Source organism: Pempheris klunzingeri, chromosome 16 (assembly GCF_042242105.1).
Source record: "Pempheris klunzingeri isolate RE-2024b chromosome 16, fPemKlu1.hap1, whole genome shotgun sequence".
NCBI classification, from domain to species: Eukaryota; Metazoa; Chordata; class Actinopteri; order Acropomatiformes; family Pempheridae; genus Pempheris; species Pempheris klunzingeri.
The window spans coordinates 20,374,773-20,393,339 of NC_092027.1; the positions used below are offsets into that span (position 1 = coordinate 20,374,773).

General features: G+C 45.2%; 1 protein-coding gene across 1 annotated transcript; it reads right to left on the minus strand.

Annotated features, from left to right (window-relative positions):
- Nucleotides 1–3,771: 3,771 nt before the first annotated feature.
- Nucleotides 3,772–11,529, minus strand: nr1d2b (nuclear receptor subfamily 1, group D, member 2b). The gene is made up of 8 exons (XM_070846552.1): nt 11,135–11,529; nt 8,514–8,744; nt 8,298–8,386; nt 7,693–7,837; nt 6,700–7,397; nt 6,020–6,205; nt 5,703–5,913; nt 3,772–5,459 (listed from the first exon to the last, which is right to left on the minus strand). Exons 1-8 carry the CDS (start codon nt 11,157–11,159, stop codon nt 5,263–5,265), a joined length of 1,782 nt encoding a protein of 593 aa, XP_070702653.1. The 5' UTR covers nt 11,160–11,529; the 3' UTR covers nt 3,772–5,262.
- Nucleotides 11,530–18,567: the final 7,038 nt, after the last annotated feature.

The following is an 18,567-nucleotide window of genomic DNA, read 5'->3' on the forward strand; positions in this document are numbered from 1 at the left end:
TGTGTTTTCATTTTCAGTGTGTTCACAGACAGTGAGGCAATGGATCAAAACTTCTAATTTAACTTTATATATTACATACATAAAGTATATAACATATATTTTACAGATAGACTTCAGATAAAACTTCTAATTCAACTTTAGAAGAACACATTGACTTCTCTATGTTGAGAAAGCTGTTAACCTGTAATGAAAACCTATTTGTAAAATTAATGAATGTGCATAACTCAACATACACTTAGTAATGCATTTGGACACATCATCAGTGGTAGTACCTGAGATCATTGGGGTTTTTGGGTCTTTCAAATGCAGACCCGCTCACCCAGATGACCCGAATGCCTGAGTCCAAGAAGCATTTGACCACAGCTTGTCCCATGTGATCCACGGCCACCTTGAAGCCTTTTCTGCAGCCTCTGAGGCTCTGCTGGTGCCTTGTGTTTTGCGTGCCCCAGTGATGCTCAGGAGACTGTAGACTTTGCACAGTGATTTTCCTCCAAAGCCCCTCCCTCCCACTTTGATGGGCACACCGTCCCCTTCTGTGGCATTTCTCCACCAGCTCAGCAGTCTTCCTCTTGCTGGCCTCCTCCATCCGCTCCTCCCAGGGCACTGTGTGCTTGGATGTTTCAGAGAACAGCACATTGACTGGTCTGAGGGGGTCACCATGATGTTTTCCAGGAATCTGAGCTGCTTTCCCAGGTCCATGCTTATTTACCAGGCATGTGCTGATCCAGGGAGGTCCTCCAGGGCTCCTGGTTGGGGTTTTGGTCAGGTTTCGTGATTCCCTGTATTGGAGTACCTCCCTTGCATAGATTACCATGAACTCCTCACTCCTCCTAAGGCTGCTGATGGGCAGGCTCAGCTTGATCCTGTTACCATACAGGGCAATACTGCTCAAGCTCCTTGGCAACCCCAACCACTTCAGAGGTGACAGCTGATTCTTCTCTCAAGCCGCTCCACAGTGGACAGAGAGAATTCACTCCAGTAGAGGCCATCACTGTAGTATACCTTGCTGGTATATGCAGCCTTTAAATTTTCCTGTTAGACCTGACTTGACCTCAACTGCCAACCACCCTTCCAGGTCTTTGTTCCCTGTCTTGTTGGAAGCATCATCTTTTAGTGTTGGAGGTTTTTCAGTGACCAATGGGATTCTGGTACCTCTGCACAAGAGGTGAAACTGTTCTGTCGCCTTCCCTCTCTTCAGAACCAAGAACCTGGATTTTGCTGGCATGAAAAAGTTTCTCCAAGCTTGAAGGATCCATTTGCTTCCTGGAACTGATGAGGTTGTTACAGTCATGTCATTCACGAAAGCTCTAGTGGGGGTTGCTTGACTTCAGACTTGGTTATTGGGCCTCGGCACTCCACCTTGGCTGGTTCTTAATGTTGCTCGGGACGTGGTGCCGCATCAGTGCCGTCTCCACCAGTTCGTGTGGAATGGAGCCATATGCCTTGGTGAGGTCCAACCACAGCACGGCCAGGTCTACTTTCCCTTCTCGTGCCTCTCTGATCAGGTGTGTTACCACTCTGCTGTGGTGAAGGCATCCTGGAAAACCTGGGATCCCTCCCTTCTGCACAGAGGAGTTGATGTACATGTTCTTCAGGAGATACTCTGTCAGTCACTGGGCTATGCTACTGAAAAACATCTTCCTCAATGTATTTATGATTTATAACCACAGATATCCAGCAGAGGTAGTTAACAGTCAACATAAAAAAGCAAAAGGCCCTTTTTTGTCTGTTCTGGGCCACTGTAGAATAACTTGGTGGACTCTATGGAAGAGGGCCCCTCCCTATGTAGATATAAAGTGCTCATTCTGAGCTAACAAAAACACAACGATTCTTAGTGTCAGGTGATTATACATCCATACTTCCATTGTCTACACCAATACCAGCCAATCCCAGCTGACTTTGGCCGTGACTGCACTGGTTGTCAGTCAGGCACAGGGCCAACACATAGAGACAGACAACCATTCACACAGGCAGTTTAGAGTCACCAACCTGCATTTCTTTGGACTGTGGCAGGATGCCGGTGTACCAATTCTTAAAAAACTTCCACTAATAGATCCCTAAATCTCACACACTGCACCTTTAAGAAATAATATAATACATTTAAGTAATAATGTCTCCCAACAAACTGGTCTCCTACCAGGCTTTAGCACTAATTAGATTACTGACATCAGCCACAGATCCGGACAGTGTGTGTGTGACATTAATGTACTGAAGTTATTCAATAAATTGGTAGTTATGCATCTTTGCACAAACACACTCTTTTATTATTTTTCTCCATGTTCAGTAGATGTTAATGCAGATAAAGGTTGAGCATGAATCTTGAGCTCAGGGCCATAATCATAAACTGAAGCATTAATATGAAGCATTACAGTCGTTGTATGTTTTGCTGACAGCAGGCTGCAGATGGTGTTTGGGTCCCAGGCTGCAGGGAGTGGCAGGACACAGGGAAACAGAGGAAGCTGCCTTATTGCCATCTGCTGATGGACAGTGACACTAGCACAGTCACACTTGACTTCCCACAAGTTCAGATGAATTCAAGTTAAGATGAATGCAATTCTCTGCACATCGTCTTCTTTAGAAATCTCACGGTGCACCATCACAGCTCTGTAGCTGTGTCTTTGAAAAAAGTCACCAAAAGTCAATGAGAGTATGCAAATAGCTGTCGTACAGAATTTTCTTCCTCATGCAGCACCTCTAATTTTACATGTCAGATATTCATTTTCAACATTTGACCATTTTAAATGGTGTGAAACACTTTCATAGAAGTGACAGAACTGTCATCAGAGATGACGTAGCAGGAACCCTATCCAACTATAAATAGCTCAGGCCAAGACTGCATGGCCCCACGCTCATTTAATCTGTGATGGCATCTTATTTACTGTGTGAGTCCTTCCTTGCAGCACTAAACATACAAGACTTTTTGGAGTAATTACAAGGAGGTTGTTGATTATAGTAATAATTTTTATATCTGATGTGGTGAAGCACATCATGAGAAATGGTGAGAAAACAGCAGGAAATCTGTTTCGGTGGCTCCATTCATGCTAATGAATTCAGAGTCCAGCTCACAGCTCATTCAGGAGCTGTGTCCATACTGCGTACCAAGTCAGATTTACTTCTCACTGCTAAACATTTTGCATCATTGCATCATTTCCTATTAGTATAAAATGGTTTATAGATTTGTTAAATACCAACGGCACACACAGATATTATGTATGTGTCAGTATATACAATACTATTGTATATACTAATAGTATTGTGTGTATATATAGATATAGCCTATAGATATACTAATACATATTGTTCATATAACAGTTAGTGTGTAGTTTGTAGTTGGGACATTGACATGTGACATGATCGGCCACATGGTGGCGCTATTTTTAACTACATTTCTACCAAATCATGTTCTTAAATGTCCTGCTAGTTAAGGGACGATTACCGAGTGATGAGAACCTCCTGGCAGCAGTAAAGAGCCATTTCACCTGCAGTTTCAGGACTTTAGCTGCATCTTTAGCACTTAACAATGCATAAACACACTCAAGATGGATGATGAGCAGTAAAGCATCAGTGGATGTAATGCATGGTTGTTACTGTGACTCAAATATGTAGTGTAGTGATAGATAGATAGAGAGAGAGATAGATAGATAGATAGATAGATAGATAGATAGATAGATAGATAGATAGAGAGAGAGATAGAGAGATAGATAGATAGATAGATGTAATTGACACTTGACTAAATGACAACAGACCAAAATAACACTTCACAACATGAGCTGCATTTATAAAATTTATTTATATAGATATATTCATCTATACAGTTATGTATGTATGATAGTATGTATATATTTATATAGAAATCTATGCATACTGCAATCCTTTCACAGAGGAGAACAGGACCACGTCAGCACTGTTAACACAATGACAGAAGCTCTGGATATTAGAAGGCCAGACGTTCTGAATTCACCAACAGGGAACAAAAAGATGGCATCGCAAAAGTATCTCAACGCCAGTGACTCGGCTGTCACCTCGACTCAGCTAATTTCTTTAAATTACAATCACTTCAGTGATATTACAATCATATTTTCTGTGGAATAGTCCTACCTATTCAGTTTAACTACACTCAGCTATAGTCTGTACAGTTTGTAAAACAGAGATGACGTGTACTCAAGCGATGTGGGAGCTGCTGGAAACTGAGAGAGTTCTCTCTGCCGTCCCGCAGCGGCAGTCCGGTTCGACTGCTGGGCGGGGGGGGAGGGGGGAGTCGACAGCAGCACGGGACAGCACACACTGGGATCTCAGGGTACAAAGATTTTTTTTTTTTCCTTTAAGGAACGAAACAATATCAGAGAAGGGAAAATGTATCTCGACCTCATCCAGGTTTTGGTTTCACTGGTTCAGTGTTTGTCCATCCAATGATCCGCGTGTAAGAAACCGGCGCAGGACACAGCGCCGCTGATACATTTGATTTGTCACAATGCCCAGATAGTTTAGAAAAATGACCCGCAACTGACAAAAAACAGCATAACACGTAAACAACTGCATGAAAAGCCTGAAGTAAGACGCCGTCTTTTGTTTCCCGTTCATTCAACTTTAACAACATTCTGATTTCTCTGGTGGCAAAACTGGAAAGCTTTACGTCCACATTCCTCTCATTGTCATCTGCTTTTTTTTGTTGTTGTTGTTGTTGTTGTCACCTTTTACCTCGCCATTCATTCAGTGTCCCGGGGTTTTAAGGTTTACAACTTCCCCTTGTCACATGAGCACAGCACCTATTCAATATTCAAATTTAAGTGTGCCATTGAAAAGTATACACAAGTTTCTCGACTGCTCACTATACAGCTCAAATCAAGAAAGCAGTCACATATTGCACTATGAATGCAAAAATACCAGTCTACACTATACAGAAAAGTGCTTCTAATGTCTGTACAGTTGCAAACATACAGTATGCTACACACAAACACAAGAAACATATACATCAATCAATGTGTCTGTATGTAACACCATTACCATCACACAGGCAGTTACGCCCTACAGTACAGTACAAGAACATTTTATGGTCTTCTTCCCCCTTTAAAATTCAGCTTTGAGCTTTAGTTCAATTTACAGACTGGAGGAGCAGAGGCCAAAGCCTCGTGGGAGAAGTGTAGAGGTGCAGGTGTGGTTGGGGTGGGAGGTGAGGCGGAGCTGGTGGTTTCCGTGTGGCCTCCGGGTCCCGTCACAGGTCATAAGAGTTTGTGTCGGGGTGTCAAGTACTCGAGGAAAACTTCAGGAATGGACCTTGAAGGCCAGCAGCTGCTCGGAGTGCATGTTGTTGAGCGAGCGCAGGTCGGGCAGCTTGAGCAGCAGCTTGGTGAAGATGGCCGACTCGTTGGGGTGGTTCTTGGTGATGAGGCTTCGCAGGGCGCGGATCAGCGTCTCCTGCAGGGCCTCCACCGAGTTCACGTTCTCGATGCCTGAGCGATCTGGAGGGATGGATGGTGACAGTGTTAGGCTGAGAGGTGACACCATTTAGGACGAAAACAGAGTTGCTGCTGCCTCAATCGGTTGGTTTGTTGTTTACGCAGATTTAAAAACACCAAGTCACACAGCTTAGCTTATTTTACCTACCAGTCATTTTGAACCCCAAATATGTCACAGAATAGGGCCCTGCTTTAAAAATACCAATGTTACCCTTTAAAATGAATCAACAGCAAGCAGCCAATTACCTGCAGAGACCAGAACCACAGCAGTGAAGAGGCTCATCTCCTCCTCACTCAGGCCCAGGTTGATGAGCTTCTCGCTGAAGTCAAACATGGAGTTGAGGAGGTCGCCGGCCCCCATTGCCCTCAGAGTGTCTATGCTATATTTCTTCCCGCCAAGAAATGTGACTGTGCGGTCTTTCATATCGAAGAGAGAAGCAAAGCGAACAACCAGTACCTGCGGAACACAGACGGCATCGTCACTCTGGGTACAACCACTCTGCTATCAACACCTGCTATCAGTGAAATATCCATGGCACGTAGGATAGGAAAACATAGTGTACCTCAAAAGTACCAGCCTTCAGCAGGCTGACCTGGTCGGGCTGGGACAGGTCTCTGAAGCCTGGGATCTTCTTGGCAAACTCCACCACCTCCCTGACGGCGGGGGTGAAGCTGTGGGAAAACTCCTCCCACACCTCCTGGCCAGACTTGTGAGGGTCCACGTGAGCGGACGTGTTCATCGGACAAACCTGAGGGTGAGACGGAGGAGAGAATATAACACGGCCTGTTTGGGGAGTTGTGTAAAACAAACAGAGCAACCAAAGCTGCACTCAGAATATTTTCAGATGAACAATCATGTTGTTTGCTTTGCTGCCCCCAAGTGGCCCAAAAGTCCGATCATTCTGATTCTTCTACGACCAAGAAAAAGGTTTCATTTTTCAGAGGTTGCACCACTGCGATGGTGAGAGCTGTTCTTATTCCTCCTGTTCTCAGATCACTGTCTGCCTCAAAAACACATCTCTGACATGCTTCTGTTTGATATACTCACCAAGCAGCTACAGATTTCTGTGATGCCTTCATGTTTTCTGGGGCCATTTATGTCTTCTGATTTCATTTCCTTTATCTATTGTTCAATTTCGTCTAATTTTGTTTTGTTTTATCTAACTGCTCGCTAATTTGGTTCTTTATTCTCATTGACGTCTGCTTCCTCAATTAAAGCACGTGTAATTGGCTGTCGTCTTACCAGATGCATTCTGTTGCCTCCTCTCCAGGGGGGCCCGCTGTAGGCCCCATTGGCAGGGCCCTCTGTGGATGGAGCTCTGAAAGCTACGTGTGCGTAGGCTGGGCAGTGGCTGGCGGTGTCGGTCCTGGACAGTCTGAAGGGGCAGTGGCTGGTGCTGTCGTCCTCCTGACCCTGGAGGCCCAGGCTGGAAGGGGAATCGTGTGTTGCCATGGTGACCAGGTTGTTGTGGTGGTTCCAAGTGTCCTGCCTCTGCTCGGCCCGGTGGTTAGCTGTGTTTGTGGCAGAGACGCTGTTCGGGGGGCCCGTGGGGGGCGGGGCCTCGACAGTCAGGCTGCCCTGCTCCTGGTTGTACATGAAGGTCTCCTGGTGGGCCCTGGTCACCGAGCCGATCACCTCCTCCTCCCCGCTGTCTGAAGTGCTGGGCGAGGCCGAGCTCGAGCTGGTGTCCATCGCCACGGTGGGTTCGGGGTCCGAGCTGGAGTCGGACTGGCTGGAGGGAGAGCAGGAGGAGGCGGGGCCGGTGTCCTCAGAGGTAGGTTGCGTGGCACTGGCCGGCAGCGGTTTGCCGATAGGTAGCGTCTGGCTGCTGTGCAGCTGGCTGTGCAGCTGGCTGTTGTTCATCATGTTGTTCATGGCACTCTGCATCTCCAGCAGCATGCGTTGTTTCTCCCGCTTAGGGATTCGGCCAAAGCGCACAGCTGAACAGTGAAGAGAGTCACCTTTATTTTATGGTGTTGAATTAGAGGTTCAACAGCTATGACGTGTTATTAGTTTTAATTCTTCAGGAATGAAATCCCGTCTTCAGTATTTTTTTGTCGGTGCTCAATATAACTTTGAGTTTGGGTGCCGACACAACATTGCAAGCAACATATGCACATCTTTAAAGAGGCACTCCATCAATTTGACTGAATTCTGAATGCAGCAAAATTATGCATAAGTCTGAATATTTGTGCTTCTGCTGCATACGTTTGCATAAACACCAGGGATACTCACAGTCTCTGGACATCCCCACCATCAGGCATTTCTTGAAGCGGCACTGCTGGCAGCGGTTCCTGTTGATCCTCATGATGGGGCAGCTCTCGTTCTTAAGGCACTTCTTATACTGGATGTTCTGTTGGATGCTCCTCCTGAAGAAGCCCTGCGTGTTCACAAAGACAAACAGGACTGTGTGAAGGTGTGTGAGGTCACAGACAGAAAGGGGGGGGGTCTCAGCACTGTACTTTTCAATATACTCAAATCATTTGCAAGTTTTGAATTTCACTAAGACAGAATAATACCAATGCGTGTGTGCATGTGCTCCTCCTCTACGGTGTAATGTGGTGTGTCTGTCACCGTAACCTGCTCCCCACAGTGAACTGGGCCACACAGCAATGTGAAGTATGAGAGGTATCTGATGAAATATGTGGGGAGTGAACTAGTTTCACTGAGTGTCTGCTGTAGCTGCACAGATGGCTACGCAGGCGGTGACCCACTTCAACTAACGCCCAAAGTCACGGCAACACCCACCACTGTGTCGCAGCGAAAATGATTCTGATTCAGGGTTGTGTGTGTGTGTGTGTGTGTGTGTGTGTCAAGTTATTTCAGAGAGCTGCCCTCACCTTGCAGCCCTCACAGGCATGGACGCCGTAGTGGAAACCGGAGGCCACGTCGCCACACACTTTACACAGCAGCACCAGGCCGTTGATTTCTGAATGATACAAAAACAAATTCTCAGCTCATTAATTCTTTTTTTAACCCTTTATTGTACACTTTGCTGACTGGGTGTCCCAGTGGTTAAAACATAAAATGAGTACATCACAGAGTGACTTTCTTACTTGTGATGCCGCATTTTGCAGTGGAGGAGGAACGCCCGTTTTTCTGAGTCCCAGGAAGGTTTTGGCCACCGGCGGGGAGCGTGGGGTCAGCCGGCTGACCTGGCTGGTGGCGGCTGGGCGAGGAGCCATGGGGCGGGGAGGACGACCGGTAGCTGCCGTTGGAGGAGTCACTGTGGCACGACTCCGGGCTAGACGCAGAGCTGGATGAGCTGATGTAGGCTATTACGCCTCCTGGTGTACAAAGGCAAGAGGGAAACAGGGCCATGAAGACGGGGGCTGCAGCAACAAACTCAACACTTCAGCACAGAGCAGAGATCTGTTACTCCTCTGTGCCACAATGTCCCCACACACTGCAGCTTTTGACTCAACCTCGCATTCACTCACATGCTGCAAGAAATGCTCAATTAATGAATAAATGTGCTGCATAAAACTGTCAACAGGCATTTAGTAAAACTACAGTGATCAGCTGCAGGAAATGACTGTCTTCAAACTAAAACTATATATTTGTAAGATTTATGTCTTCAGTAGGAGCCAGGCAGAAAATATAAAACTAGAAATTAACACCATCCTTATCCTGTAATTTCACTTTCTTTATCCTCCACAAAGCAACAAAATCTAATTGGTTTTGTCTTCTGTGATGTCTATGATTCCCTGTGGTGCAATGGTTGTAACCAGCTCTCAAACGCTGTGCCCAGCACGTGACGTCTGAACGTTCTCGCTTTCTGTTGACGACATTAAAGTTTCTGTAGGCGGCGCTTGTTGCTTTGTCTGTTCCGCCAATCACTGCTCAAGCTCCCTGCTGTTTTCTCTCCCCTGAACACCAGCTCCGGTCAGGTTTGCCTTGGAACGGATGAGCTTAACATAAAGAGGGCAGATCATGAGGCGACAACAGCTCCCTCAGCCAGTAGGAGGCGAGCAGACAGGCTGGTGCTGCCGCTGAGCCAGATTTTCCTCCTCAACATAGGCTGACCTGATTTCTTCCTCTGCCATTCTCTGTGGTTAGGTAACAGCCATTACATAATGTCAGCTTCAAGGGTGTGTGTAGTAGGTCTGGCTTGTCCCTGCATTCATATATGCAGGCTCCTTATCAAATGGATCGAGTGACCAATCACATTCTACATAAGTCAGTTTCATTTCACCTCGCAGAACATGTGCAGATACATTTTATCTTAAGAAAGAAACTGCACCCGTTCCATTTTAGTTTTAGGATTTTTGAACATGTATTGATCATTAATGGATTGCAGTACTGGCATAAAAGCAAACAAGGAAGACTAGTTTAACTGTACCAGACTATTGCACAGATAATAAGAGTTGTGACCCAATTAAAAGTTCCCCTCAGCCAATTCAGTGACATAATATTTTAACAGAAAATGTGCATGGCTGCTATAAATCCCACACACTGCATTTCAACAAGTAGGTGTCATCACAGACATAAAGCAGGCTCTTGTCAGAAATACCATGATGATAATATTAACACGGCTGTGTCCTCCACATTTAACATTTATTAAACCTGCTTAGGATGTACCTGCATAGAAACATAATTAGTGCAAATTTGCAAATTATGATATCAATTAGTGCAAAGTTACAAATTCTATGATATTAATCGGTGCAAAGTTACACATTATATGACTGTATATTCAGGATCGAGGGGCCAAACTTGTTGTCTTGGTTTCATGAATTCTGTCCAACTCCACAAAGCTGGAAAAGTGTTGCATTCAAGACCCATCGGACATGTCAACCTTTCAACACACACAAGTCTGTTTGAAACCCGTCGTGGTCGAGTTCAAATTAAATACTTTGGCGAGAGGAAGCCGTTCGTGTTCTGTCATCTGATTTTGCAAGCCGTGATCACGATGTGATCATGATGCATTTTAATTATGCAAAAAAATAATGTAACCCTCGATACTTCTACGCTACTTCTGTTATTATTCAGAGTTCGCTGAATAAACAACGTCAACATCAAAGTCAGTCCATAAAAACTGTGCTAAATGTAGAAATCTGTAGAAATATCTTCCAACCAAATGCCCCGACTAACACTGCGTAATATACAAGGCAATTCATGTAACCTGTGGGCCATGAACGTCTCATAACTCCGCACGTTTTCTCAACACGCCCCCACGTGGAGTGAGCACGTCCTCTCCGCGGCAGAACTGGGTCACCGCGACCTGCCGCGAGAAGCCTCACGTGTATCCGAGGCGAGACCCCACACCAGCCGACGGGCGGGATTATGCAATGTCTACGTCACGGCACCGCTCGGCCAATGAGCGGCGACGCACGGGGAGCGTAAACACAGACGCACATGGCTAGGTTGACTGTCCATGTGAGAGGAGAGGCTGCAGCTGCCCGAGCCTGTACTTCTGTAACAACAACAGCCCGCCTGGACTCCCACTAACCCACTTTGACCGGACCACGTCGGTCCACTTCGCCTCCGACATTTTACACTCTCAACGTCAAGACTTCAAAATAAAAGACGAGAACGTGCCCTCTTAAAGCAAGTCGTGCTATTTTCCCTAAACGTAGCTCCACTGAGCCCGCGGGCAGGATGTGACCACAGTGTGAAGCCCGTCGCAACAAGCTGCAGCCATTGTCATTTAAATGCGGGTTAAAGCTCACAAACTTACCCGCTTTGGTGGACTCCATGTCCATGTGAGTTTGGGGGTTTTCCTCCTCCTGTGCTACCTCGGTGCTGGAGCCGTGTTTCTGTCTTGAGTGTTCAGCAACTGAAAAGTCGCCGATGGATCCCGGTTGAGAAACTGGCTGTTAAGCTAACAGCATTTAAATGAACGACACTCAACAAAAAGAAAGAGCTGCGGTGGGCTGTCAGTGCGAAGGTTGCTTTCAGCCAGGACGACAAAAAAAAACACATAGAAAACCGAAGTAGTAAGTTTTCAGAGCGGCGTCGAAAGAGCAGTTTTTCCCGTCGTGGAAGGTGGAGAAAGAAGGTGCGTTCAGGGGAACTGAGCTCTATCTGGAAATCTGCCGTAGTCCATTCAGAGAGGACGCAGGAAAGAGGGTTGCGATAAAAGGCGCAGCTCCAGTGGTTTGGAGGAATGGTTTAGCAGCGAGCAGGGCGCAACCATGTGACCCACTTCATCGGCTCCTCCTCCCCTGCAGCCCTGCGCTGCTGTCAATGTAACCCACTGACATACTTTCACCCATCAAAGTGAACAAAGACCACGGAAGAGCGTTCGGTGCCAAAGCACGAGGGCAACATGAGAGCAAGCAAGTTAGAGCATCAGAACCAGGCAGGAGAAATAAACCAGAAGATCACGTTGTTGTTGTTTTTTGGGTTTTTTTCCCTTCCTCTGTTCACCAAATGAGTAACCATAGCAACAGGGATGCTGCTTGAAGCCCTTTTACAATTTATTGGAGCACATTAACTAGCTGATTTCTTACAGGGCTGGTGCTTCTGTGTAACAGGCTCTTCACTGTGGACACCGCTCTGATAGTGGAAGCTGTCAGATCAATAAGATGGAAATGAAGTCAGTGTTTTGTCTCAAGACTGCTGAGTTCTTTAGTGCGAAGCCGTAATAAGCTGGATAGTGTACAGCTAGCTGAGGTCATTACTGCAGAACAAACCCCTCCAGGATGATTCAAGACCCCTCTGCCTCATGCCGGGGGGGCGGCCCTGTTCGTTTTACAATAACGACCATTATTCCTAATTTAATCAACAGGAATGAATAAAGCTAGCTGATCTGCTTCTGTCAAATCATGTTTATACTCTTTGTCATCTTTGAATCTTGCTCGCATGAACTTAGCTTCCTAGCTAATAGCTGAACAGTAGCATTAAAGTAGTAACTATGGTTCATCCTATTTACTGGAGTCATGAAAGACATTTCCAATGCGTAGGAAACGTACGGGATGTTATTGATTGTTTCAGGTATTACTAAGACTCTCATCTGTTACCAGGTAAACAGAGTTATGGTTTCTGAAAAAGTTCTGCCTGAACACATGAGTGAATGGTATCAGGGTCCACGGTAAAAGCAGGGGAAAGACTTCTCTGCCTGTCGGATGGTTCTTTGATCCCTGTCCTCATGAGTCCCTGATGATGGACTCCTCTTCAGGTGTTACCCTGCACTTATGGGCAGCCGTGGGTCAAAGGTCGAGCTGGTTGTCTGTCAGTTGGCAGATCAGTTCCCAGCGCGTGGAAGTGAACCCCAACCTGCTCCTGAGGCTTAGCTTCGGTGTGTGAATGTGTGTGAGACAACAATCCCCCCTGAGTCAGACTGTGTGAATGTAATGTAAAAAAAAGCTTTGAGTGGTTGAAAAAACTATAGGCACAAATGAAGTTCACTCCATCCAGTCATGGAACTTCCACTGAAAGGTCGACTTTATCCTAAACACGTCTTGTTTACTCGACATTTTGACTTTATTCTCAAAATACAAACTAAAATAAATAAAAACGTGGTTTTCCCCCTCATGCCTGGCCTCAACACTCGCCCATAAAAGACAGTTGGCCAGCACTTCCTCTGAAAAAGATAAGTGTGTTGCAACCAGCTGGAGTATAATTATGCTACTTATCACAGACGGGCCTGAATCCAAACTTGTTCTTCAGCTCTTTATTAAAGGAGGGAAAAGGTCAAGAGAAAAATGCCTGATGAGACAGTTGGCGTGCAAACACGAGTGAATGTTTGCTCTTAATTTGCTCTCTATATTACACTGACAGTATGCCGCTTTTAGATGGCAGAAACATTTTTCCTCAGCCCCTCAGTGTTCGCTCCACTTTGTTCTAATCAGGGCCTCGTCTTAGATCTTAGCGGTGAGGTTTCTCTGACGAAGTTTGACCATGACTGCATTTTTTAGATTATTTGAAATTCAAGATTCAAGATTCAAGATTCTTTATTTGTCACATACACAGCTATACACAGTACGATGTGCAGTGAAATCTTCTTAGAGCCTGTTCCAGACTGAAACAAATAAAATAGAAATAAATATAAAAACACACAAAGTGAAACAATAAGAATGGAAACATATCTATAAGATAAAGATAAATAAAGAAATGTTCATTTGTTGTGAGAGTTCACATTCTTCACATTTTATCTCCTAACATGGAGGATGGAATTCTTGTCCACAGGTTTTTGTTTTGTTTTTAGCATCCTTTATGACGCAACGTCTGAATTCAGAAACCATTCAGGTGACATCAATAAATTGTAATTAACATGTACATGTGTTTATTTGCGTGTATTTAATATAATGCTTGTATGCTATCTCTGGTTTAGTGTGTTATTATTCTAATACTGTTTTAATGTATTCATTTATTCGAGGATTTCCCAATGTGCCTTGTGATCTCATTTGACTTCTATAAACATTTGATCACAAACAGAATGAAAATAAAATTAGATTTATTGACATTAAGTTTTCCTAAAGAATGATTAGGCTAAAAATTTAATATTCTTTGATTTTATTGCTAAACCAAGCCAAACATTCTCTCAGGATGAAGTCAAATCAGAGTCAATATCATCCATAATAAATCTGCTCTGGTCCTTCCATTGCCCTCCAGTATGGGTACAGTACCAAAATAAAAAAGGAAGAAGAGCCTCTGGGAGTGTATCACAGAACAGGATTCACTGATATACATGTTCATCTTGACAAGGTGATGATTTGCTGGGTAAAAACTGCTTTCCCACACATCGTAGTGAGAAGCCCACAGAGAATGATCAGATCCTCTAAAAGACGGATTCAGCTTCTTTTGGCTCGTTGCTTCGGTCCTACGGCCTCACAGCTTTGTTTTCTTTCTGCCCAGCAGACAAGTGTGGAGGTGCGATCAGACAGAACATGAAGGGAATTTTAGAGGTGGCGCAAATGCAAGCAAAGTCGATGGAGGGCAGAACTAAAATGATTAGTTGATGGTTCAATCAGTTGATCACTAGAAAATGAATCCGCTGAAAGCAGCTGTCTGCTGCTGCTGGAAATGAGGTCGATGGGAGCAGACTTTGGACGTGAAGGTGAAACCATGAGGCTAAAAAGCTCCATGGAACTGGATTCCCCATCACAAGCAACGTCTGTGGCGTTACATATAGTCACCTGATCCAAAGAAATATAAATGAGTGCAGCTTTATTTGATTTTTGAATGCCATCCTTGGATAGGGTTGAGAAGCATTTGAACTGTGTGGAGCACCATAAGCTGATATTAAAAACCAGACTGTGTTAAAACCTAATGGACAACAAGTATTTCCTTAACTTGACACACACACCAGTATCTGGCAGCAGACACTGTTTAAATAAGACACACACCAGACTTAGTGGACCCAGTTCTAAGCCTTAAAGGATGACTCCAGTACTTTTAAACTCCGGCCCTATTTTTACATTATTTGTGTTTGAGATCAATAGTGCTTGTTTCTTTGTGTTATTGTGTGTTACACAAGTATTATGTTGGATCCGAAGTAACGCTCGAAAACACCAAAGTCACACAATAAAACAAATAAATTAACTGATGGAGGCAGTGGTAGACCAGCAACTCCTGTGTAACCCCAGATAAAATGACTGTTTTAGTCAATGGAGTCTGGTGAGCTCTTTCTGATTAAACAAAACAGATCTTCCAGGTCTCTCTCTGTAGGGATCCTTTCCATAATGTTGTCAGACACTTAGAATAACACTCTGAGCCTGTCAGTGGATCAAACAAGACCTAAAGTTGCCCCAAAGGACTATGTTGCAGCCATTGCAGACCGTGTCGCTGAGGCGATCTACTGGACCAATTCTGAAACAGAACATGAAACAATTTGGCCAGGTTTAAAAATACATGGAGCTATCCTTCAGTGTCATGCACCAAATTCTTACTGGGTTACCATGACATGGAAAAGCTTCCCTCCTCCTCTTCCTAAACAGCAGACAGGAGACGGCCAAAGCTCCACACAAAGATGTAGCACCAGGCATTTCCCAAGGCAGCCTCAAGCCCAGCTAATGTTTCCTCACTTACTACAATGAAACCTTTTAGGAGGAACCAATCCCACGCTGCACCATCCCGTTCTCCACTTTCGTTTTTGGGGGGATGTTTCCAGAGCGGGTCAGGGGTTACCGCTGCCACACAGGCTAATGTAAGCAGAGACAATGGAGGGGGAGTAATGTGAGAGATGACCGTTGTTCTCACTCCGCCCTTCCATGTTCTCAGTCGACCCTTTCACTGTGGGGCAGGGGAGCGCTATTTTAGCTAAGGACAGGAAAGTGTTGTCACTGTGACCCAGGGAATGAATTCAGCTGCAGTTAATATAACAAAGTAAAACAACTCTACTGATGCTTGTGGGGAAACATGAGAGAGAGCTGTGACTGGCCAGTCCATCCAGTGTTCTGTTCTGCTTTATTTTTTGGCATTTTGAAATAAAACTATAACTATATAATAAATCCAACTATACAACATCACCATATTTCACTTTCTCACAGTAAAATACAGTGAAAGTGTACAGGGAGCCACGCGGGGCAGCGGTTAGGGAGCGGGCTTGTGACCAGACACACCAGTGGTCCTTCACCGTTCATGGGAAAGTTCAAATGTGGAAAAACACCTCCCTTTTTTTTGACTTCAGGCTACAATAAAAGGATTATGTCAAACGAGCAGGTCGCAGGTAATTGCCATAATAATGACAGTGAACATAAATAGTTAAAATGTTCACTAATACAGGCCAAACTCGAAGAACAGGATGTGTAATGTGTAGTTGTTCAGTAGTTAAAGATCTATCCAGAATGCCTCATCATTCCTCAACTTTAATGCTACTTCTGTTTCTTAAAAACATGCCGTAGGAAAATCACTGTAGAACACATTGAGCACCGGTGTCGGCCGAAACTGGATTTAAAAGCTAATTTCTGATCATCTTTCAAAGGGTTGATGTGTTGGTCAGGGCGAGCTTAGATCTGCACTAAATGCTTTGAAAACCAGGCTGCAGTATTTTGCCTACGTTGACTGAGTAACCATTAAATTAAACCAGGGAAAGGAAAACGCAGGAAACTGGGCTATCAAAGGAATTTATTCACAAACTCATAAAAAAACGTGCTTAAAGAAGGTCACAAAACAAAAAGCAGGCTTTTAACACCCCCCCCCCCCCTCTAGAGAAAGAAAGGAGTAGGGTTACCCACAGAAACAGCCTAAACGCTGCCCACCGGCTACATCTGGAGTCTTCTTCAGGTCTTTAGACTCCAACTGTGACTGCAGAGTGGTGGAACCTGGAAAGATGGGGGAGGAAAACACACGCAGACACACACACACAGCACTCCAGCCATAACGCTGAGAAGACATTTGGAATGTGGACAGCAGCCACTACCCTGCTGGTTTGGACTGTGAGGCTGCTCCTGAAACACCACTGGCTTTTAGTCATTTCATTATAAGATGAAGAATTATGTAGAATAAAAACTGGTAGAAGCAAAGTAGTTGGCAAGAGCTGCACCTCACAGTGGAAATATTCATGGCCACACACCAACCATAATGGTATCTGATATTCCCACCTCCCACACCCTACCTGTGTACAAAATGCATCGACACAGATCGATTTTTTTTACTTCCTGTCCTCGCGTGGGTATGCCTTCAAAGGAATCAAAGTGTTCCGCCAACATGACGCATGAGGTTTAACCCCTAAGAGCACTAAACTGACCTTTAGATTCAACACAAAACTGTCGGCCAAAGCTAACTGCGACACCTCTGCAGCGCATTTTGCTCATGAAGCTTCAAGTCTTCGATTTTCTCTCACACGACTTGTGGTGTTCCACGAGCTGCTCGCAGACTAGTCACACCAAGCTGAAGCTGAAGACACTTGAAGCTCCAGATCAAAGAACCAAATCATTCCCACCGCTGTGCAGTCTGCAGGAAACGCGGGAAACCCTGATTAAGCATGTAAATGTATGGGGTATCTATGGAATCACACATGGTGTGGCCCCCTCCCACTCAGAGACTGTTAGCATGAGAATGAAGTCACACTGGATCACAAGAGGGGACTGAATTATTCAGTCAGACAGCTTTTTTTTCTGTCTGTGCCTCAGAGATGAACAAGAATCCAACACGTACCAGAGAACTCAACACATATTTAGATCTCACTTAAAACAGCCGCTCATTGACAGTCAAATCTGTCAGCGCTAGAAACCACTTCTTCTCTGCTGCTGCCTCCTCAGAGCTCACCGTCAGTCTGTCTGGGTGTGTGTCTCCTGTGCTTCCCATGACTACTTGCATGCGTTGTCCCCTGTGGGTGTATTTGTTTCGCATGTTGTGTGTGTGTGTCTGTGTCTGTGCCGCCGCCTGCATAATGCTGCTTGATGTTGTCCTGTCGCTGGCTATATGGATTTTATGCCGCGCTTTATCTATGCTTGACAAGCGCACTCCATCCACTGGTTCTCCTCAAGGAAAGACGCAGAACGTACTAATGGTGCAGTCGTACTCGGCCTCCTGGAGGGAGAGGAAGTAGGTCAGGGGCCAGAAGAAGTAGTAGAAGGGGTCTGTGTCGTGGTGTGAGGGGTCTTCTCTTGAGTTGAATGTGATCACTGACTTTAGGAAGTTGGGAGTGAATGAACTTGACGTGGCGTGAGGTCCAAGAACGTCTATATATAAATAATAATAATGTGCTCCGCTCTCTGTTCTAGAGGAGTCTCCCTAAGCCGGTTAAGTCCTTCTGTACTGTGCTCTGGTTTGGGAGCTCTGAGCTCCATAATAGGCAGGTCATAAAGAACACACTGGACTGTCCTGACCCCCCCCCCCCTCTCTCTGCAGTCTGAGCTCCTACCTCCAGGCTGTGGATACAGAGTTCCTGCTCAGAGGACAAAAACATCCCAAGTGTCTTGTTTTGCACAGCAATCTGTCATCTGAATTCACACGTGGTCGCTTTATCTTTCGTCTTCACTCGAAGGGATCTTGTTGTCTGTGTGGTTTGTCCCTGTGATCCGTCTAGGTCGTTATGAAGGATGTGGGATGGTGAGGGTTGACCTGACTCGACAGGTGTAAAAATGAAACGAGCGATGGATGCCTGCTGGAGGGGCTGAACCTGCCTCGTGTTAGTGTTTGATTTTAGCGGAGTGAGTGTGTCTTCACCCATCCTGACCTCTAAACATGTGCATCAAATACAGAACATCAAAACATCTTTTT